General features: G+C 50.4%; 1 protein-coding gene across 2 annotated transcripts in view; it reads left to right on the top strand.

Annotated features, from left to right (window-relative positions):
- The window catches only part of LSP1 (lymphocyte specific protein 1), a 53,401-nt gene that overhangs the window by 3,015 nt on the left and 36,997 nt on the right, over window positions 1-13,389 (top strand). Inside the window, exon 1 of one of the 2 annotated variants that reach the window (XM_062577775.1) lies at window positions 10,847-10,980. The exons of the other annotated variant lie outside the window; for it this stretch is intronic. Coding sequence (XP_062433759.1) covers window positions 10,922-10,980 — 59 coding nt within the window. The 5' untranslated portion in view covers window positions 10,847-10,921. Of the gene's footprint in view, window positions 1-10,846; window positions 10,981-13,389 lie in introns of those variants that run through there. 2 annotated transcript variants of the gene reach the window in all.

Raw genomic sequence — 13,389 nt, 5'->3', positions numbered from 1 at the left:
ATCTATCCCCAGCTGTCTTAAATTCTCCAGATCGTTAGAGGAGACTTGGAGAGTCCTTGCTAAGATGACTGTTGTTGCTAAGTATACCCGTGGCTGGAAGGAGGTTGTCTGGGGGAAAAGTGATATGTAGAGAGTCTTTGGACTCCTCAGGGCATGAGATTCCTCAGGGGAGGGATGGAGGGATGGCTGATCCCTGCTCAGAGGGACTGGTCAAAGTTTGACCCAGCTGGGTACATCAAAGTAGATGGTAGGGAAATTTCACCTGGATAACTTAATGAACCTTGGCAGTGCTTCAGCACTTTCCGATTGAATATAGGTGCTTTGGGAGTGTCCAAGGGGATAAAAAACCTTCCTCTATTAACAGGGACGTGTCAGGTGCCTTCACTGTCTTTTCCCTTGTGGGCGCACACACACACAAAAAAATCCTAGCTTGTTTTACCTCTGAACTTATTTTGCAATGTAAAGCTACAGGTTTGGAGGGGGAGGTGTGCATGTTAAAGGAAGTGGGAGATTGCCCAGCTCTTTGACTTCTACTTTTCTCTTTAACCACACAAGAATTTGTGAGGGCTGGAGGGCTAGCCAAGTGGAGTCATGAAAAGAGGATGTGCTCTTGACAAGTTGTTTTAAAACTCCTGGGGGGAAGCCTGGCCACACTGTGGCATCCTTTGTCCTTGGACTTTGAGGAGACCTTGCTGTGGGGCTGTGCGTGTGATGGCAGAGCTGGGCCCCCCAAGGACCAGGCTGGATATTGTGAGGAGGCTTTTGCCAGTCTGGTGCTGCTGCTGGGGTGAGGTGATTAACTGCTTTGGCTGGCTGAGGCTGTGCTGGAGAAGCTGTGCTTCTGGAGAAAGGCTGTAACCCAGCGGGGGTGCAGGCACAGCCTGGCCTGCTAACCCAGGGAGCCAAACCGTCCGGGGCTCGCGGAGTCACAGGCTCAGTGTCCACGCCCCACGAGAGGGCGAGCTCTGCTCAGCCTCAGCTGTAGGACAGTGCTAACAAGCCTGCAGCAACGAGGGAAGCGGCGATGTCCAGGCAGAGTTTGGGGGATGGCAGGGTTTTATTGCTTGCATAGAGCTGCTGTCTAGGGGGAGCAGCAGCCCTCTCTGGTACAGAGTGGTGTCCTGGTGTCAGGACAGATGGGGGGACAATTCTGGGCTATTCTGAGCCATGCCACTGGGGTTAGCTGAATGAATGTCTCTGCATTTGCTGTGACTGAAATAGGATTAGTACTGCTCTGCGGGCATGTCCAAGGTGGTCTCAGATGTGAGGTGTGTAGACAGCTGGCTTGGGAAAGTGGGAGGAAAGCAAGTTCTGCATCATCCTGTCCTGGGTGTCCTGCCCAGACATTTGGGCTTTAGGCTATGTGCGGAGGTTGGGCCGTTGACAAAGTCTGAGTGCCCTTTCTCTTGTAGGAATGGGAACAGCAGAGTGAATCTCAGGTGCCTATAGTTTCCAGGCTGGTTCTGTTTGGCAGTGAAGTGGTTAATGTTGGCATGTGCGTCTGCCAGCAAGCCTTGGGGACTCCGGGCTCTGCTCTGACCCAGCCAAGGAAGGCCTCATTGCAGCTCTGCCTGCATCCTCACTTGTGCGCACCGCCCAGTTACCCTCTCTGCTCTCCTGACTCATACACCCAGTTTCAAGTTCGGCAGAGTCAGTTCCTTTCTGCTCTCTCCTGAGCTTGGCTGGCTTTGCTTGCTTTCTCCCTCACTGCTCTCCCACGGGTTGGGCCACTTCCCAGCGAAGCTGTCATGCGGACTGGCTGCTGCCTCTGTTAGGACACTGCTCCTTCTCTTCGCTGACTTGCATCTGGAGCATGTTGCTGGGCAAACAACCTGTCAGAAGAGGGGCTCTGAGGTCTCAGCACTGTGTGTTCCTCTGGAAAAGAGTATGTTTTGCTGTGAAGGTCACTGAGCTGATCTCTGCTTCTGGGCAGATAGGAGTGGGTGGGTCCTACTGTGTTTTTTGGGGGGTAGGAGCCTAGGCCCAAAGGAAGGAGATACCTAGAGTCCCCTGCAGTTTGGTCTGGGCTCTCTTAGGCTCCTATGGCTGTATTCTAACTCCTCCACTGCAAGTACAGTCTGCAGTAATCATCAGGGGCTCTCAGGTAACACTGCAAAGAGTTGTGGCTTTCATTTCACTTTTTAAGTACAGCCCTCCTTTGTCATGGAAGTGCCAGCTCCTCCTGCACAATCCTGGCTATCTGAGTGTGCTGGTGATGTGGAGCCTTGCTGAGGAATTAAGGCATCTGCTTGCCTGGCATAGTCTGGGGGTTAAACTCTGCCAAATGTAACTGTTGGTTATTGCATGCACAAGAGCATGGATTTCTTCTTAGGCCCATGTGATATCTGCCAGCCCTGTGCAGGTGTCTTGAATAATGCAAGGCATCTAAAATTGCACTTGATACCTGTATTAAGGCACCCAGATTGCTCTCTGAGTTCCTAATACCACCTAGGAAGCATGGTGCCCTGCTGAGATTTGACCCAGCCTCTCCTGATGCTTGGCTGGGGTCTCCGCTGTGCCGGTGCTCTGCGGAGGCTCAGCCATGAATGGGTTAACCAGCACTGTTGGAATCCGGGTGTGTTTTCCTTGCCAGAGTATCCCTCCTAACACACACCAGATGTGTGAGGCAGTCATCGGAGTGTCTTAATCCCAGGTTTCGGCACTCTGGATTGTCTTTCTCATAGGCAGGTCTGCAGCAGGCTTTCTGGGGGCTTCACTGTTGCCTGTGCAATGCACAGGCAGGGTGGTTGGCAGTCCTAACCTCTGCAAGAAAGGCTACAGTAAGCCAGGACTAAATGTATTCTGTTATTTGTTGCCTTAAGTTAATCATTCCTGGGATGAGTTGCTGGGACTGGAAGCAGGGTTAAGTGTTCAGCGTTGAGTCATGCGGGGTGAGGAGCTTTGTCTGAGATGGGTTAAAGCCAGGTAGCTTCATCTCTGGAGCAGCAGCTGATTCATGCCAGTTGAAATATCAGCCCAACCTGCCTGATAACTCTCCAGGGCCTGTATGGGGAAAGAGCAAGGTATGTAAGCAAACCCACCAGAGTTCACTGAAGGAAATTCAAGTTGTTGGACTTCTGCTATCAGCCTGTTCAGTGACCCACTTGCACTAGAGGATCTACAGACTTGGAGCCACCTGAGAGTATCGTCTTGCTTTGAGATGTGCAAGACAGTTTACTTGGAGTTCTCCTGCTGTTGTACCAAAGTGTAGGGCCAAGTTTTATTTTAGTTGGTTAAAGCCAGCATTATCACACTGGCTTCAGTAAAGCTATTAGTTTGCATCAGCTGGAGATCCTTGATTTTCTAGCTTATACGCTCATTTTAGAAACACGTCCTTTGCTAGGGATTGTTTTTGTATTACTAAGAAGCCTCTCTCCCAGCTTTAAGCATTTTCTGCTAAATGGACAGTATGCGCAACTCCTTTTTATCAAGCCCATGCCAGACAATATGGAAAATATGATCTCTTTTGTGCATGTGCATGAATGTGCTTTTCTGCTGCAAATGTAGTTTCCTTTCCAATGAAAGGTTGTTCCAGAACCCTTAACATTGACAAACTGTGAACTATTGACAGATCCCAAGCAATTGCAACTGCCAGCCATTTGGGAGGGGCAAGTTCTCCCTCAATAAAATTGCTAGCAAATAATAACTTCCTCGTGCCTCAATGCAGTTGCCACTTCACTTCGTGTAACAAGAGTTGACAACAGTATGTGTTAGCTTAGATGTCCCCAAGGGAAGAATAAGATGTGATGTTGAGTCTATACATCCTTGCTTTGCTAGGTTCTTTCCCTCCCTGAGCTGGCATGTGCCTCTTAGTGTTGTTGTTGTTTTTTTTTTTTTTTTTTTTTTTTTTTTTTTTCCCAGCTGACATCTTTGTATACAGCATTAGCTGCCCCTTGTGCTTGGTCCCATCCAGTTTTCTGGACTCAGTGGCAGAAAGTGTCCTCTTTAACTTTATATTAGGCCTGTATTTGGAGCATTAACCACTGTTGTCCCCTTTGGCAGAGGCATGTGATGATCTTCAGGCTTTTTGGATATATGACAACACTTCTGCCTGTCCTTTCAAAATGAGTCCCATCTTTGCCTTAGCTCAGCAAGGGAGGCATGGATGGACGTTGGCAAGCTCTAAGTTAAGACATTTTTCGACGTGGCAAGGCAAAGCTTGAAGTGAAGGCATAGCCTGGAAGTGTGAGTTGTTAGAGGAGATCCTTGAGCTTGGGCATTCCTGCTTTTCCTTTAGCTCTGACCCCAGCTGGAGTAATCTGCACTGCAGTGTGAAGCAGGGACTAGTGACTGCTAAGAAAGCCTCTGTCACGCAATGCAGTTCTACCAAAGCCAGCTGCAAATGAGCTAATGTGAGCAGAAGTTGTATTTCAATCCTGGAAAGCTATGTTGTGCTGATCAGCTGGCCTGTGTAGCCTGGGTAGACTGATGTGTCGTTCAGTGGTACTTCCTCCAGCTCTACAGCTGCCTTGGCCCTCCTAGCCTGGAGGGATTCTCTATGCTGCGATGTGATGTGGGCATGACCTGAGCACACTGGAAGAGCAGAAGTGCAATGTGGACAGGAAGCACTCGCTGCCTGGCAGTCTTTCATCAGAGCTGCAGCTTGGGCAGTTCCTTGAATGTCCCAGGAGGCCTTTGTTCAAATGATTACATGCTTATCTTGCCACAAAATGTATTGCTTGGCTTTGGGTGATGCTTGGCTTTGGGTGATGCTTAAATACATCACACAGATGCCACTTGGTGAAACAAGGCAGTGCCTGTATTGGAGCTACACCTTTATTACAATCACTGGACAAGCCTGAAAGTGTTTTCAGCTGCACAGTGTCCATCTAATCCAGCCGTCCAAAGCAAAGGCAGTCCTGTTTATTTTGATGCAAGTTTGAGTTTCAAATCCATTCAGCAGCTTTGAAAACCTCAGTGAAGGAAGGCTGCTCCCAGGGAAGGTGATGCTTTGTCCTCAGCCTGCACAGCCACTCTTTTGCCCCCTTCTCTTTTGTATAGTACCTGTGATCTTGGTTCTGTAGGTGGCTCAACATCAAAAGTTATCAAGTTTCTACAATAGATCTGTTGGTATGTGAAATACTCCTAAAACCAGAGATTAAAAAAAAATGCTTGTGGTTAATATATGGTACTTTCCAGGAGGCTGAAGGGTGCAAGCCTCCTGCTCTGCACTAGACCTTGGACTACGCTCATTCAGTGCAGTTCAACTCTGGTAGCTCTTTGGGTGTTGTGGGAATGTTGGCACAAGCTGTATCCCTACAACATCCTTTAAACTAAAGAGCTACTGAACCCTCTCAGTGAACAGAAAACACTCACTTGTCTATTTAAAATCCTACATCTATATCAACTGTTCCTCAGCACTACCTGGAGCCTTGTGGTCCTGTAAGACACGCTTTTTTTTAACTTAAGGCGATGTCTGCATGTGTGAGAGCAAACTCTTGGCAGCAGTTGCCTATGGCCTATTTATCTGGGCTGAATAAATCCCTGGTGCTTGGTCTCACGTTTGAGGCGGAGCGCAGGGATGGAGCTGGTCTCCTCAGGGCCAATAGTTCTCCTATTGTCCTGTAATGACCCCCCTGCTTTTGTGGGGGAGTGTCTTATCTGCAGACATTGTTTTGTCTTCCTGCCTGTTTCCCAACAGCTCTGTTGATTTAACCTAATATATAGACATGGTACACGTCAGGGTAACCGTGCTCCAAGCACTTGCCTAGCCGTGCTCCTCTAGGGCTCTGGTGAGTCATGCTGTCTCAGCTCCCCGGCAGTGAAATCTGGATGGCAATCCCCCCTGGCTGTATCTCTCCCTGTTTGTATAGCATCTAGCACAATAGAGGCTCTGATTTCCAGTAGCCCCTCTGTGCTGCCCTGGATAATGCTTACACCACCTCTATTTGCTTTCCCCACCCGCCCTTTCTTTAACATATCTTTCAGCATCTTCCTCTTGGTTTCTTCTCCTTCAGCCTCCTCATCCTTCCCCCCCACCCCTCCCCCGTTCATTTTGTTCTGCTAGGGCAAAATGTCGTCTTACAAGGCTGGTAGATTTGCATCTCCCTGGAAGAGCCCCTCACTAGGAGATGTGCTTTTGTGCTTTCTGGTTTGGGGGTCTGACCATAAAGTGCCCCATGGGGCCAGAACAGGATGAGTCCCCACCCCCCTTCATTCTGAAGGGGAGGTGAGGTGGATAGTTGTGGGGTAAGAGATGAGGGCTGCTTCTCCTAGATGCCTATTTCTCTCCTTTTCATTTTTGTCTCTTCGAATGTTATAGGAACAAAGTCATAGTTGTTCCTGAGCCAAGTACTTTAGACCTATTATGACATGGTGTTTAACTGTTTGGATTCAGCCCACATTATACATGTTCTTCCCTGTAATCCAAACTTCTTGCAGCTACTTTAATATTCCTCCTTGTTTCTTGGCTGTCCTGGTGCCTTGCCCATTTGTGGGGCAAGTCCAGTACCATGCTGTCCCATATAGAGCCCTTCACAAGTGCCTGTTGGCTCCTTTGCCTGCTGTCCTGATGCTCTTCCCAGTGTGTGGGATGGTTGAAAGCTCAGCCAAGACAGCTCCCACCTACAACATCCCCTCTCCAAACACCCCGGGGTCTTGTTTTGGCTTGAGAATGTCCCTTCTGACTTGCTGCCTGGACTGAGGAGGGTTTTGCAGGAGCACTGACAGGGCTGGATTCCTCTCCCTGCAAACAATTTCTTCTCTGCTGCCTTGACAGGGGTGGCTGCAGTTGCAGGTTAAGTATAGAGGGCCTCTCATTGCACCAGTACTAGGATACTTTGCCTTCTGGAGGTATCTTTAATGTGGTTGTATGGCTCCTACTTCACACTGATGTGTTTTCTAGTACTTGCTAGGGCTGCCAGGTCATGAGTGAGCAAAGGCAGAATTCAGCATCCCTCCCATTCCTGTCTTTTTCCCTTAAATCATGGCACTCTGAGCTAACACACAGATGCCCAGCCTTGCACTCCTGATTGCACAATCCTGGGGCTTGTAAATAGCTGTTTCTGGTGAGAAAGAGATGAAATGTGCTGCTTTGGTTGCTAGACGCTCTCTCTCTTCCCCTGGGATTATCTTTGGCTGTTCAATTAGACTGCCCAAAAGTGAGTGCAGGCAGAATAAGAAAGACTGTGTGAACTGGGATCCAGGGATGAAGGTGATGTGAGCAAACTCTGTATGTCTGTCACACTAACTTGCACACTGGGCTGTCTACACAGCTTATGTGCCAACTGATATGGCCCTTCTTGTCAAACTGGGGCTCCAAAGTGGCTTGGAAAGTGCTTAAGAGGTTGTGTTCATGTGCAGGCATCTGTGTATATGGTGGAGGGAGATGTGTCAGGATAGGGAGAAAGGTGTTTGGGATGGCAGAGACAGGGTCACATCAGCTAGGAAATAAATACAGAGAGACGTCCTCTACTGTCATCCTTTGGAGCGCTCCTGGAGCTGAACTCTGCTGAAGTTTCAGGGCATGGGGTCTCTGACTGGTTCAAAGCATCCCTTACTGGGATGGGGCTGCCTAGCGCATGTTGAAGCAATGAGGCTCTTTCTTCAAGGAGATCTTCTCTGAGTGGGGTCTCACCACTGATTTGTGGAGCAGGAACTTCTAGAAACTGTGCTGGCAGCTGGCTGGAGCACCCATAAAGGTCTGGCCCTCAAAGTGACTGGATTTTGTGGCTTATGCTGCTACTGAGCCTGGCTGATACTGCTTGCATCCCAGCAATATTGGAGAAGATAGCTTGGGCTACACTTTGTCAATAGGACTTTTTTTGCTTTTTTCCTTAAACCACGTTTTAGCTTCCAACTGATTTTGCAACTGGCCCTACATAGCAGAGTGATTATGTAATTAACGGGAACTGGTGCAGACCTTTCTCTCTGGACTCCTGCCCTCTTTCCTCCAGCAGTGGACCCTGAGTTGCATCTTCCTGGCATGTCTCACCATTGTAGCTTTGCCTGTTGCTGAGAAGAGCTCTGGGAAGCTCTTTGGCCAGCAGTGTGCTTCCACGTACAGTCACAAAAAGGACTTTGGACATCTCTGCTCTGGTACTGGGGGTGCAGTTTGGCTGCAGGGATATGTGATGCTTCTTCTAGTACTAATTGAGCCCAAAATGAGCAGAATTCTTTGCTGTTTTCTTCTTGTCTCTGCTGTCTCTACCTGTTTTGGGGACCCTGAAGTTTGGGATCCCTACCCTTATGGGGCCATGAAGTTTCTTTCTGCAAAATACATGAGCAGCTGTGGAGCTGATGCTAACCTTTCTGTACTTGAATATATGTATGACTTGGACTGAATCTGGATCGTGCAGGGAGGAGAGAGGACAGAAGTTAACTCTGTTCTGTGGAGAGCATGGGATTTCTCTTGCATTGCTGTTTCTCCATGGTCCCTTAGACCCTGGCTTTGTGCTTTTGAGTACTCAGTTTTTATGCCTCCTGGCCTACTGAGATGGGATAGTGTCTCTGCATGTTTGTCACAGAGTATAGGTTCCCCTTCTTCTTGCAGGTTGTGAGTTTAGAGACTGGGTCTTGCGCTCACCCTCTCTGCAGGTCCCTGCTGAATGCTGCAAGAAAGATATGTTCTCTCCTCCTATCTACCATCTGTCTCTAGCAAAGATGAAAACCAGTGAGAAGGGCAGAAAAACTTTCCTAGAGGACAAGCAAGGTAGCCACCTTTCAAAGGCAGGAGGACTGTCCAGGCAAAGTTCAGTACAAGGATTCTCTCTCTCAGAGCTGCTGCTGTGATGTAGGATCCCTTTCCTGATCATTTCACTTTCATTTTTCCAAATGATCTTATTACCCTAAACCACTAAGATAGCTCATGCCACTGCCTTTCTTTTTGTCCTAGATTTCCTCATGCAACGAGGCATTTATCTGCCACACTTCTTGAAGGCACCCATTGTTGAGTGGTGGTCAGCACTGGGTTTGAGGAGCTCATTTGTTTCACAGGGACTACTTTTCTGGAGGATGCTGATCTCAGGTGTCAAGGCAAGACTCTGTTGCTGGGTAAATCAACAGCTGCTTGCTTTGCTCATTTACATCAAGGATCTTGTCTCCTGTACTGAGTGGTGTGCCTTTCCCTCCCTGCAACAGCAAGCTCCTTGCTGCAGAAGCTGCATTCCTCCCTGCCCCTCCTCAGCCTGTTCTGGCTCGTGTGGCATCTCCAGCTATAACATGAGGGCTGTGACTGGGAAGCTGTGTTTTCATTCAGCCCCAGTTGCTGCTGGCCCATCGCTGTTAGCTATGCCCCTGCCTGCTGGGGCTCTGTTTTGAATCCTTGTCTGGGTCGGACATCGGAGTCACTGGCAGGTTTGGGCTAATTCCTTCCAAAAAGAAAAGCCTCTAGGTGCAGATTTCATTGGAAATGTGTGGGCAATCGGGATGAAGTCAATGGGAGTGTTCACATGTGTAAGCCTAGTAACTCCTGTGAGTGCTTGCATGGTTGGGACATGCTCTCTTTGAGTAGCAGAGACTTCTGTGATGAGTCTCTTGCATGTTCTTGCCAGCTCCGAATTTAGAGACAGAAAACAGAAAAAGGCAGCACCTGAGCAACCCATAGTATCAGATCAGGCTCAGTTTCAGTGCTTAGTGGCTTTTGTTATGTCTAATCACTTAGGGGAAGCTTAGTAAATACCTGTAGAGTAAATAAACTGTTTCAAAATGAGGAGGGAAGGGGAAGGGAGGGGAGGTGCATCCTTCTAATCTGGGTTTAATACACTTCCTCTTTATTGAGATTTCTTGATGTATTTCATAGACAACTTCCTCATTTCCCCCTTTCAACTTACAGAGCTGCAAAAAGTGGTTCTGCAGAGGCAAGGAAAGGAAATGTGCGAATTGGATGAGAAGGACAGAAGAGGCCAGAAGGAAGATGAGTGCTAGAGCAGGATGGTCCCTTAGTAACTCCCCACAGCTGAGAGACAGCAGGATGAATATTTCTGTTTACCATGGGGAAAAAATGAACAGGCTATGTCATGAGCACCCTTATATGCAGGTATAAGGCAGAGCCCGGATTTGCTGGGTACAAGTCCAGGCATCTGAGATGGAAGAGCTCTTTCCAAAAAAAAGGAGTGCATGGACCAGGAGATGCAAGATAGGAAAAGCAGTTTTTCTAAGATTGCTCCTGTAACGGGGGCAGTTGTCTGAGTCCAACTGCATGGCAGCCAGGTGTTTTATTGTAGAAGGTGACAATGGTGTTAGTCCATCATCAGACACTTGCACACTGCTTACTCTCCTGAAGTCTTGGTGTTTTGGGAAGAGAAGACAGATGCTTCCTCTCTCCTTCAATTTGATGGCTGGGGAAACTGAGGCACAAGAGAGGCAAAGTCACTTGAGCGGGTCAGGAGGAGGCTTGGGAGCAGCTTGCCAGGGCTCTAGCCCAGAGCCTTCCCCTAGAGTCTCGCTGCTGTTTTAATCCCACGAGAACAATTTTCTCTGATGGAGTTTTCCGGCACACAGCCCCTTTCGCGTTTCCCCATTAATCTGCCTCAGTTCCTCTGTGTGAGGGTGTAGGGACCTTTTGGAGGTGTTAGGGCAGGGACCCTGCGGGAAGGCCTCCCCTGACGTGAAAGGACCGGGAGTGACTGACTGCCGTTTACTCCGGGCGCAAGCTGCCAGCCTGGATTTCTGCTCCCCAGTTGTTGCTTTGTTCCTAATTTATGGAATGGGAAATGAAGCAAAGGTGGAAAGAAATAGTGGAGGGAGGGGGAGGAAAAGGGAATGGAAGGGAGGACGGGGAGGGGGGAGAGGAGGCGGCGGGGCGGGACGGGCGGCGGCAGAGGTGGAGGCGCGGCGGGGGTGGCCGGGGGCGGCCGCGAACAAAAGGGCGGCGGCGGCGGCGGGAGCGCGCCCGCGGGGACGGGGACGGCGGCGGGGCGGCGGCGGGAGCGCGCCCGCGGGGACGGGGACGGCGGCGGAGCGGCGGAGCCGCCTCGGCAGCATGAGCGGCGCGGTGCTGCGGCGCCACTGCAGCAAGCAGGGCTTGCAAAACCTCCTGCGGTAGGTGCTGCTGCCCGTGCCGTGCCGTGCCGTGCCGTGCCGTGCCGGTGGGAGCGGGTCCGTGTGTGTGTGTGTGCGTGCGCGCAAACCGGCGGGCGGGTTGAAATGGGCTCGGCTCCTGCCTTGCCCGCCCTGCTCCAGCAGGCACGATGTGCTGGAAGGGAGGGAAAGCCATCCTCCCTCCAAACAATGCGAGAAAAGCAGGTTTGAACTTAAGTGATGGCTTTAGCAGGAGCACGCAACTGAAATAACTAAATGCAACTGTACTGTGACACTCACCTGAGCCGGCTGGTAATTTTTTTCCCTCCCTCTGTGTGCAAGGAATTTCGCTATCTATGTGTGTCCCCTGAGTGCTGAAGGCTTCTGTCTAGCAAAAGGATTCTTTTTGTAGAACTGTATGTTTTGCGATGTGTATTTTAAATTCAGATCTGTAAAGGACCAGATCATCCGAGGGTGTTGGCTGATGTTGCTCTATTGATTTTAATCAATAGCAATGCTGCTTTTAAGCTTGCTCTGCCAGTATAATCGCCAGGGTAGGAGGGTGGGTGATTTGATGGGGCTCATTTCCATTTGTCCGCTGAGGCTGAGCCATACCAGGACAGCTACGTTGTCTGCTAATGCTGGGATTCTTGTCTATACATTTGTTTTGCTTTTCAGTGTGGGTTGGACCCATGACTTTCCTGTGTGGGTCTCCATTTCCCTCCCGTAACTGCTAGGGGAGCTTGTTCTGTACCGTACTGATTGCTCAGGCCAGGCGGATGAAACGGGCTGCTTGGCTCTCTGTGTTTAATTTAGAGGCTGAATCAGTGAGTGCTGGGGTAATGTCCCACAGGTTGAGCGCTTCTTGGCTCACTTGCACTGCCTGTCCTTGCCGGTGCCTGCTGGTCTCCAGCTGGGAGTCAGAAGAGGTCAAACAGGGTGTATGCGGGGTATCTTTTGGGTGGGTGATTTCCAGCCAGTTTGGGATTTCCATGGTTGATAATGCAGTCTCTGAACCTCACTCCTCCAAAGAGCTTCTTGTCTCTGAAGGGAAATTCAGGAAGGGAAAACACAGCCATCCAGTCTGTCCCACCAGGGGAGTCAACAGAAAAACTCCCCTTGACTGCCCTGGCCCCGGGGATGGAAAAGGGCCAGGACAGATTCCTCCTCTGCGCTCGTCCTTGGCCCGTGTTGTTCTCTGCCAGTCCCGGCTTCGGGCATGGAAGTCTCTGCTCTGTTTGCAGTAGTGAGCCCGGGCTGCTTGCTGAGAGGCTTGTTGAGGGGTAAGGAAACCTCCGTGGGGGTTTGCAGCAAGAGCGCTTGGGCTGAGGCCAACTGGTGGCCAGTCAGCACGGATGATAGCCATGCAGAGGAGCAGAGGGGAAATCGCCTGCCTGCAGGTGGGCAGTGACTTCTGCAGGATGGCAGGCAGAGGGGGCAGGCACGTGTGCCTTTTCCACAGAAAACGAATGCCTGACTGGCCTGGCACAGCGTGGCCCGGAGGTGTTTTCCTCTCCATAATGGTGGCCCTGAACTCCTCCTGCTGCAGGTAGGGACTTCTGGTGCCCCAAATACAGCCATGTACCCCAGGGGCTTTTACCCAAGGGATGTTTGTCCTGTTTACAGATGAAGAGAGAGGGCCAGGTGCGAAGACATGTGAGGGATTTCACCTGTGGTTTACACCCAGATATGGTTTGCTCCATACATAGCACCATTTTGTGGTTATATTTTCCTCCAGCTGCCCTGTCACCCCCAAAACTTAGCCCTAACGCAGGCGGGTGACCTGGCTGCGCACGGCTGGCGGTGGGGCTGGCTCCGTCGGCCTGCCGGCCTGGGTGCACGCACAGGCTCCTTCAGCCAGTGAATTCTTTGAGCTTCCTGGCTTCAAGATATAGCACTGAGAAGGCTCCTGTGTTTCTGCTCGGCTTTAATCTCTCCCAGGTGGCTATGGGCAGAGCAGTTACGCCACGTAGCTCCCAGGCTATTTGTGATGTGCCTGAAGTGTTTAGGTGACCTAGAGCATGAGAGGAAGCACCACTATGCTCAGAGCTGTTTTCCCAGGCTCCAGGGATTTTGACACAACACTGGGTCCACCAGATCTGTGCCTGCTCCCACGCTGCTGCTCCTGAGGCAAAGCAGCATGGCTGTGGTCTGTTTTGAGCCTGATACAAGGTTCTGCAGTGTCTTTGATGGGGTGACCTGTTGGCTCCCAGTCAACAAGCTTGCTTTGCACCTTGTTCACTGGAAATCAGAAGGGTGTGCTTGTCCACGCTGCTCAAAGGGAGCCATGGAGCTTGTGCAGGCTGTGTCCTTGCCCTTATTGCCCCCTGCTCCCCTTCCTGCTTTACTACTGTGTGCATTCTGCAGGGATAACCTGAGAATTACCTTCCCTGAGCATCGCTCAGCTGAGGGAGCTGCTTCCTTGCCAGG

This window comes from Rhea pennata, chromosome 5 (genome assembly GCF_028389875.1).
Source record: "Rhea pennata isolate bPtePen1 chromosome 5, bPtePen1.pri, whole genome shotgun sequence".
NCBI classification, from domain to species: Eukaryota; Metazoa; Chordata; class Aves; order Rheiformes; family Rheidae; genus Rhea; species Rhea pennata.
This window is presented reverse-complemented; position numbering and strand designations above follow the sequence as displayed.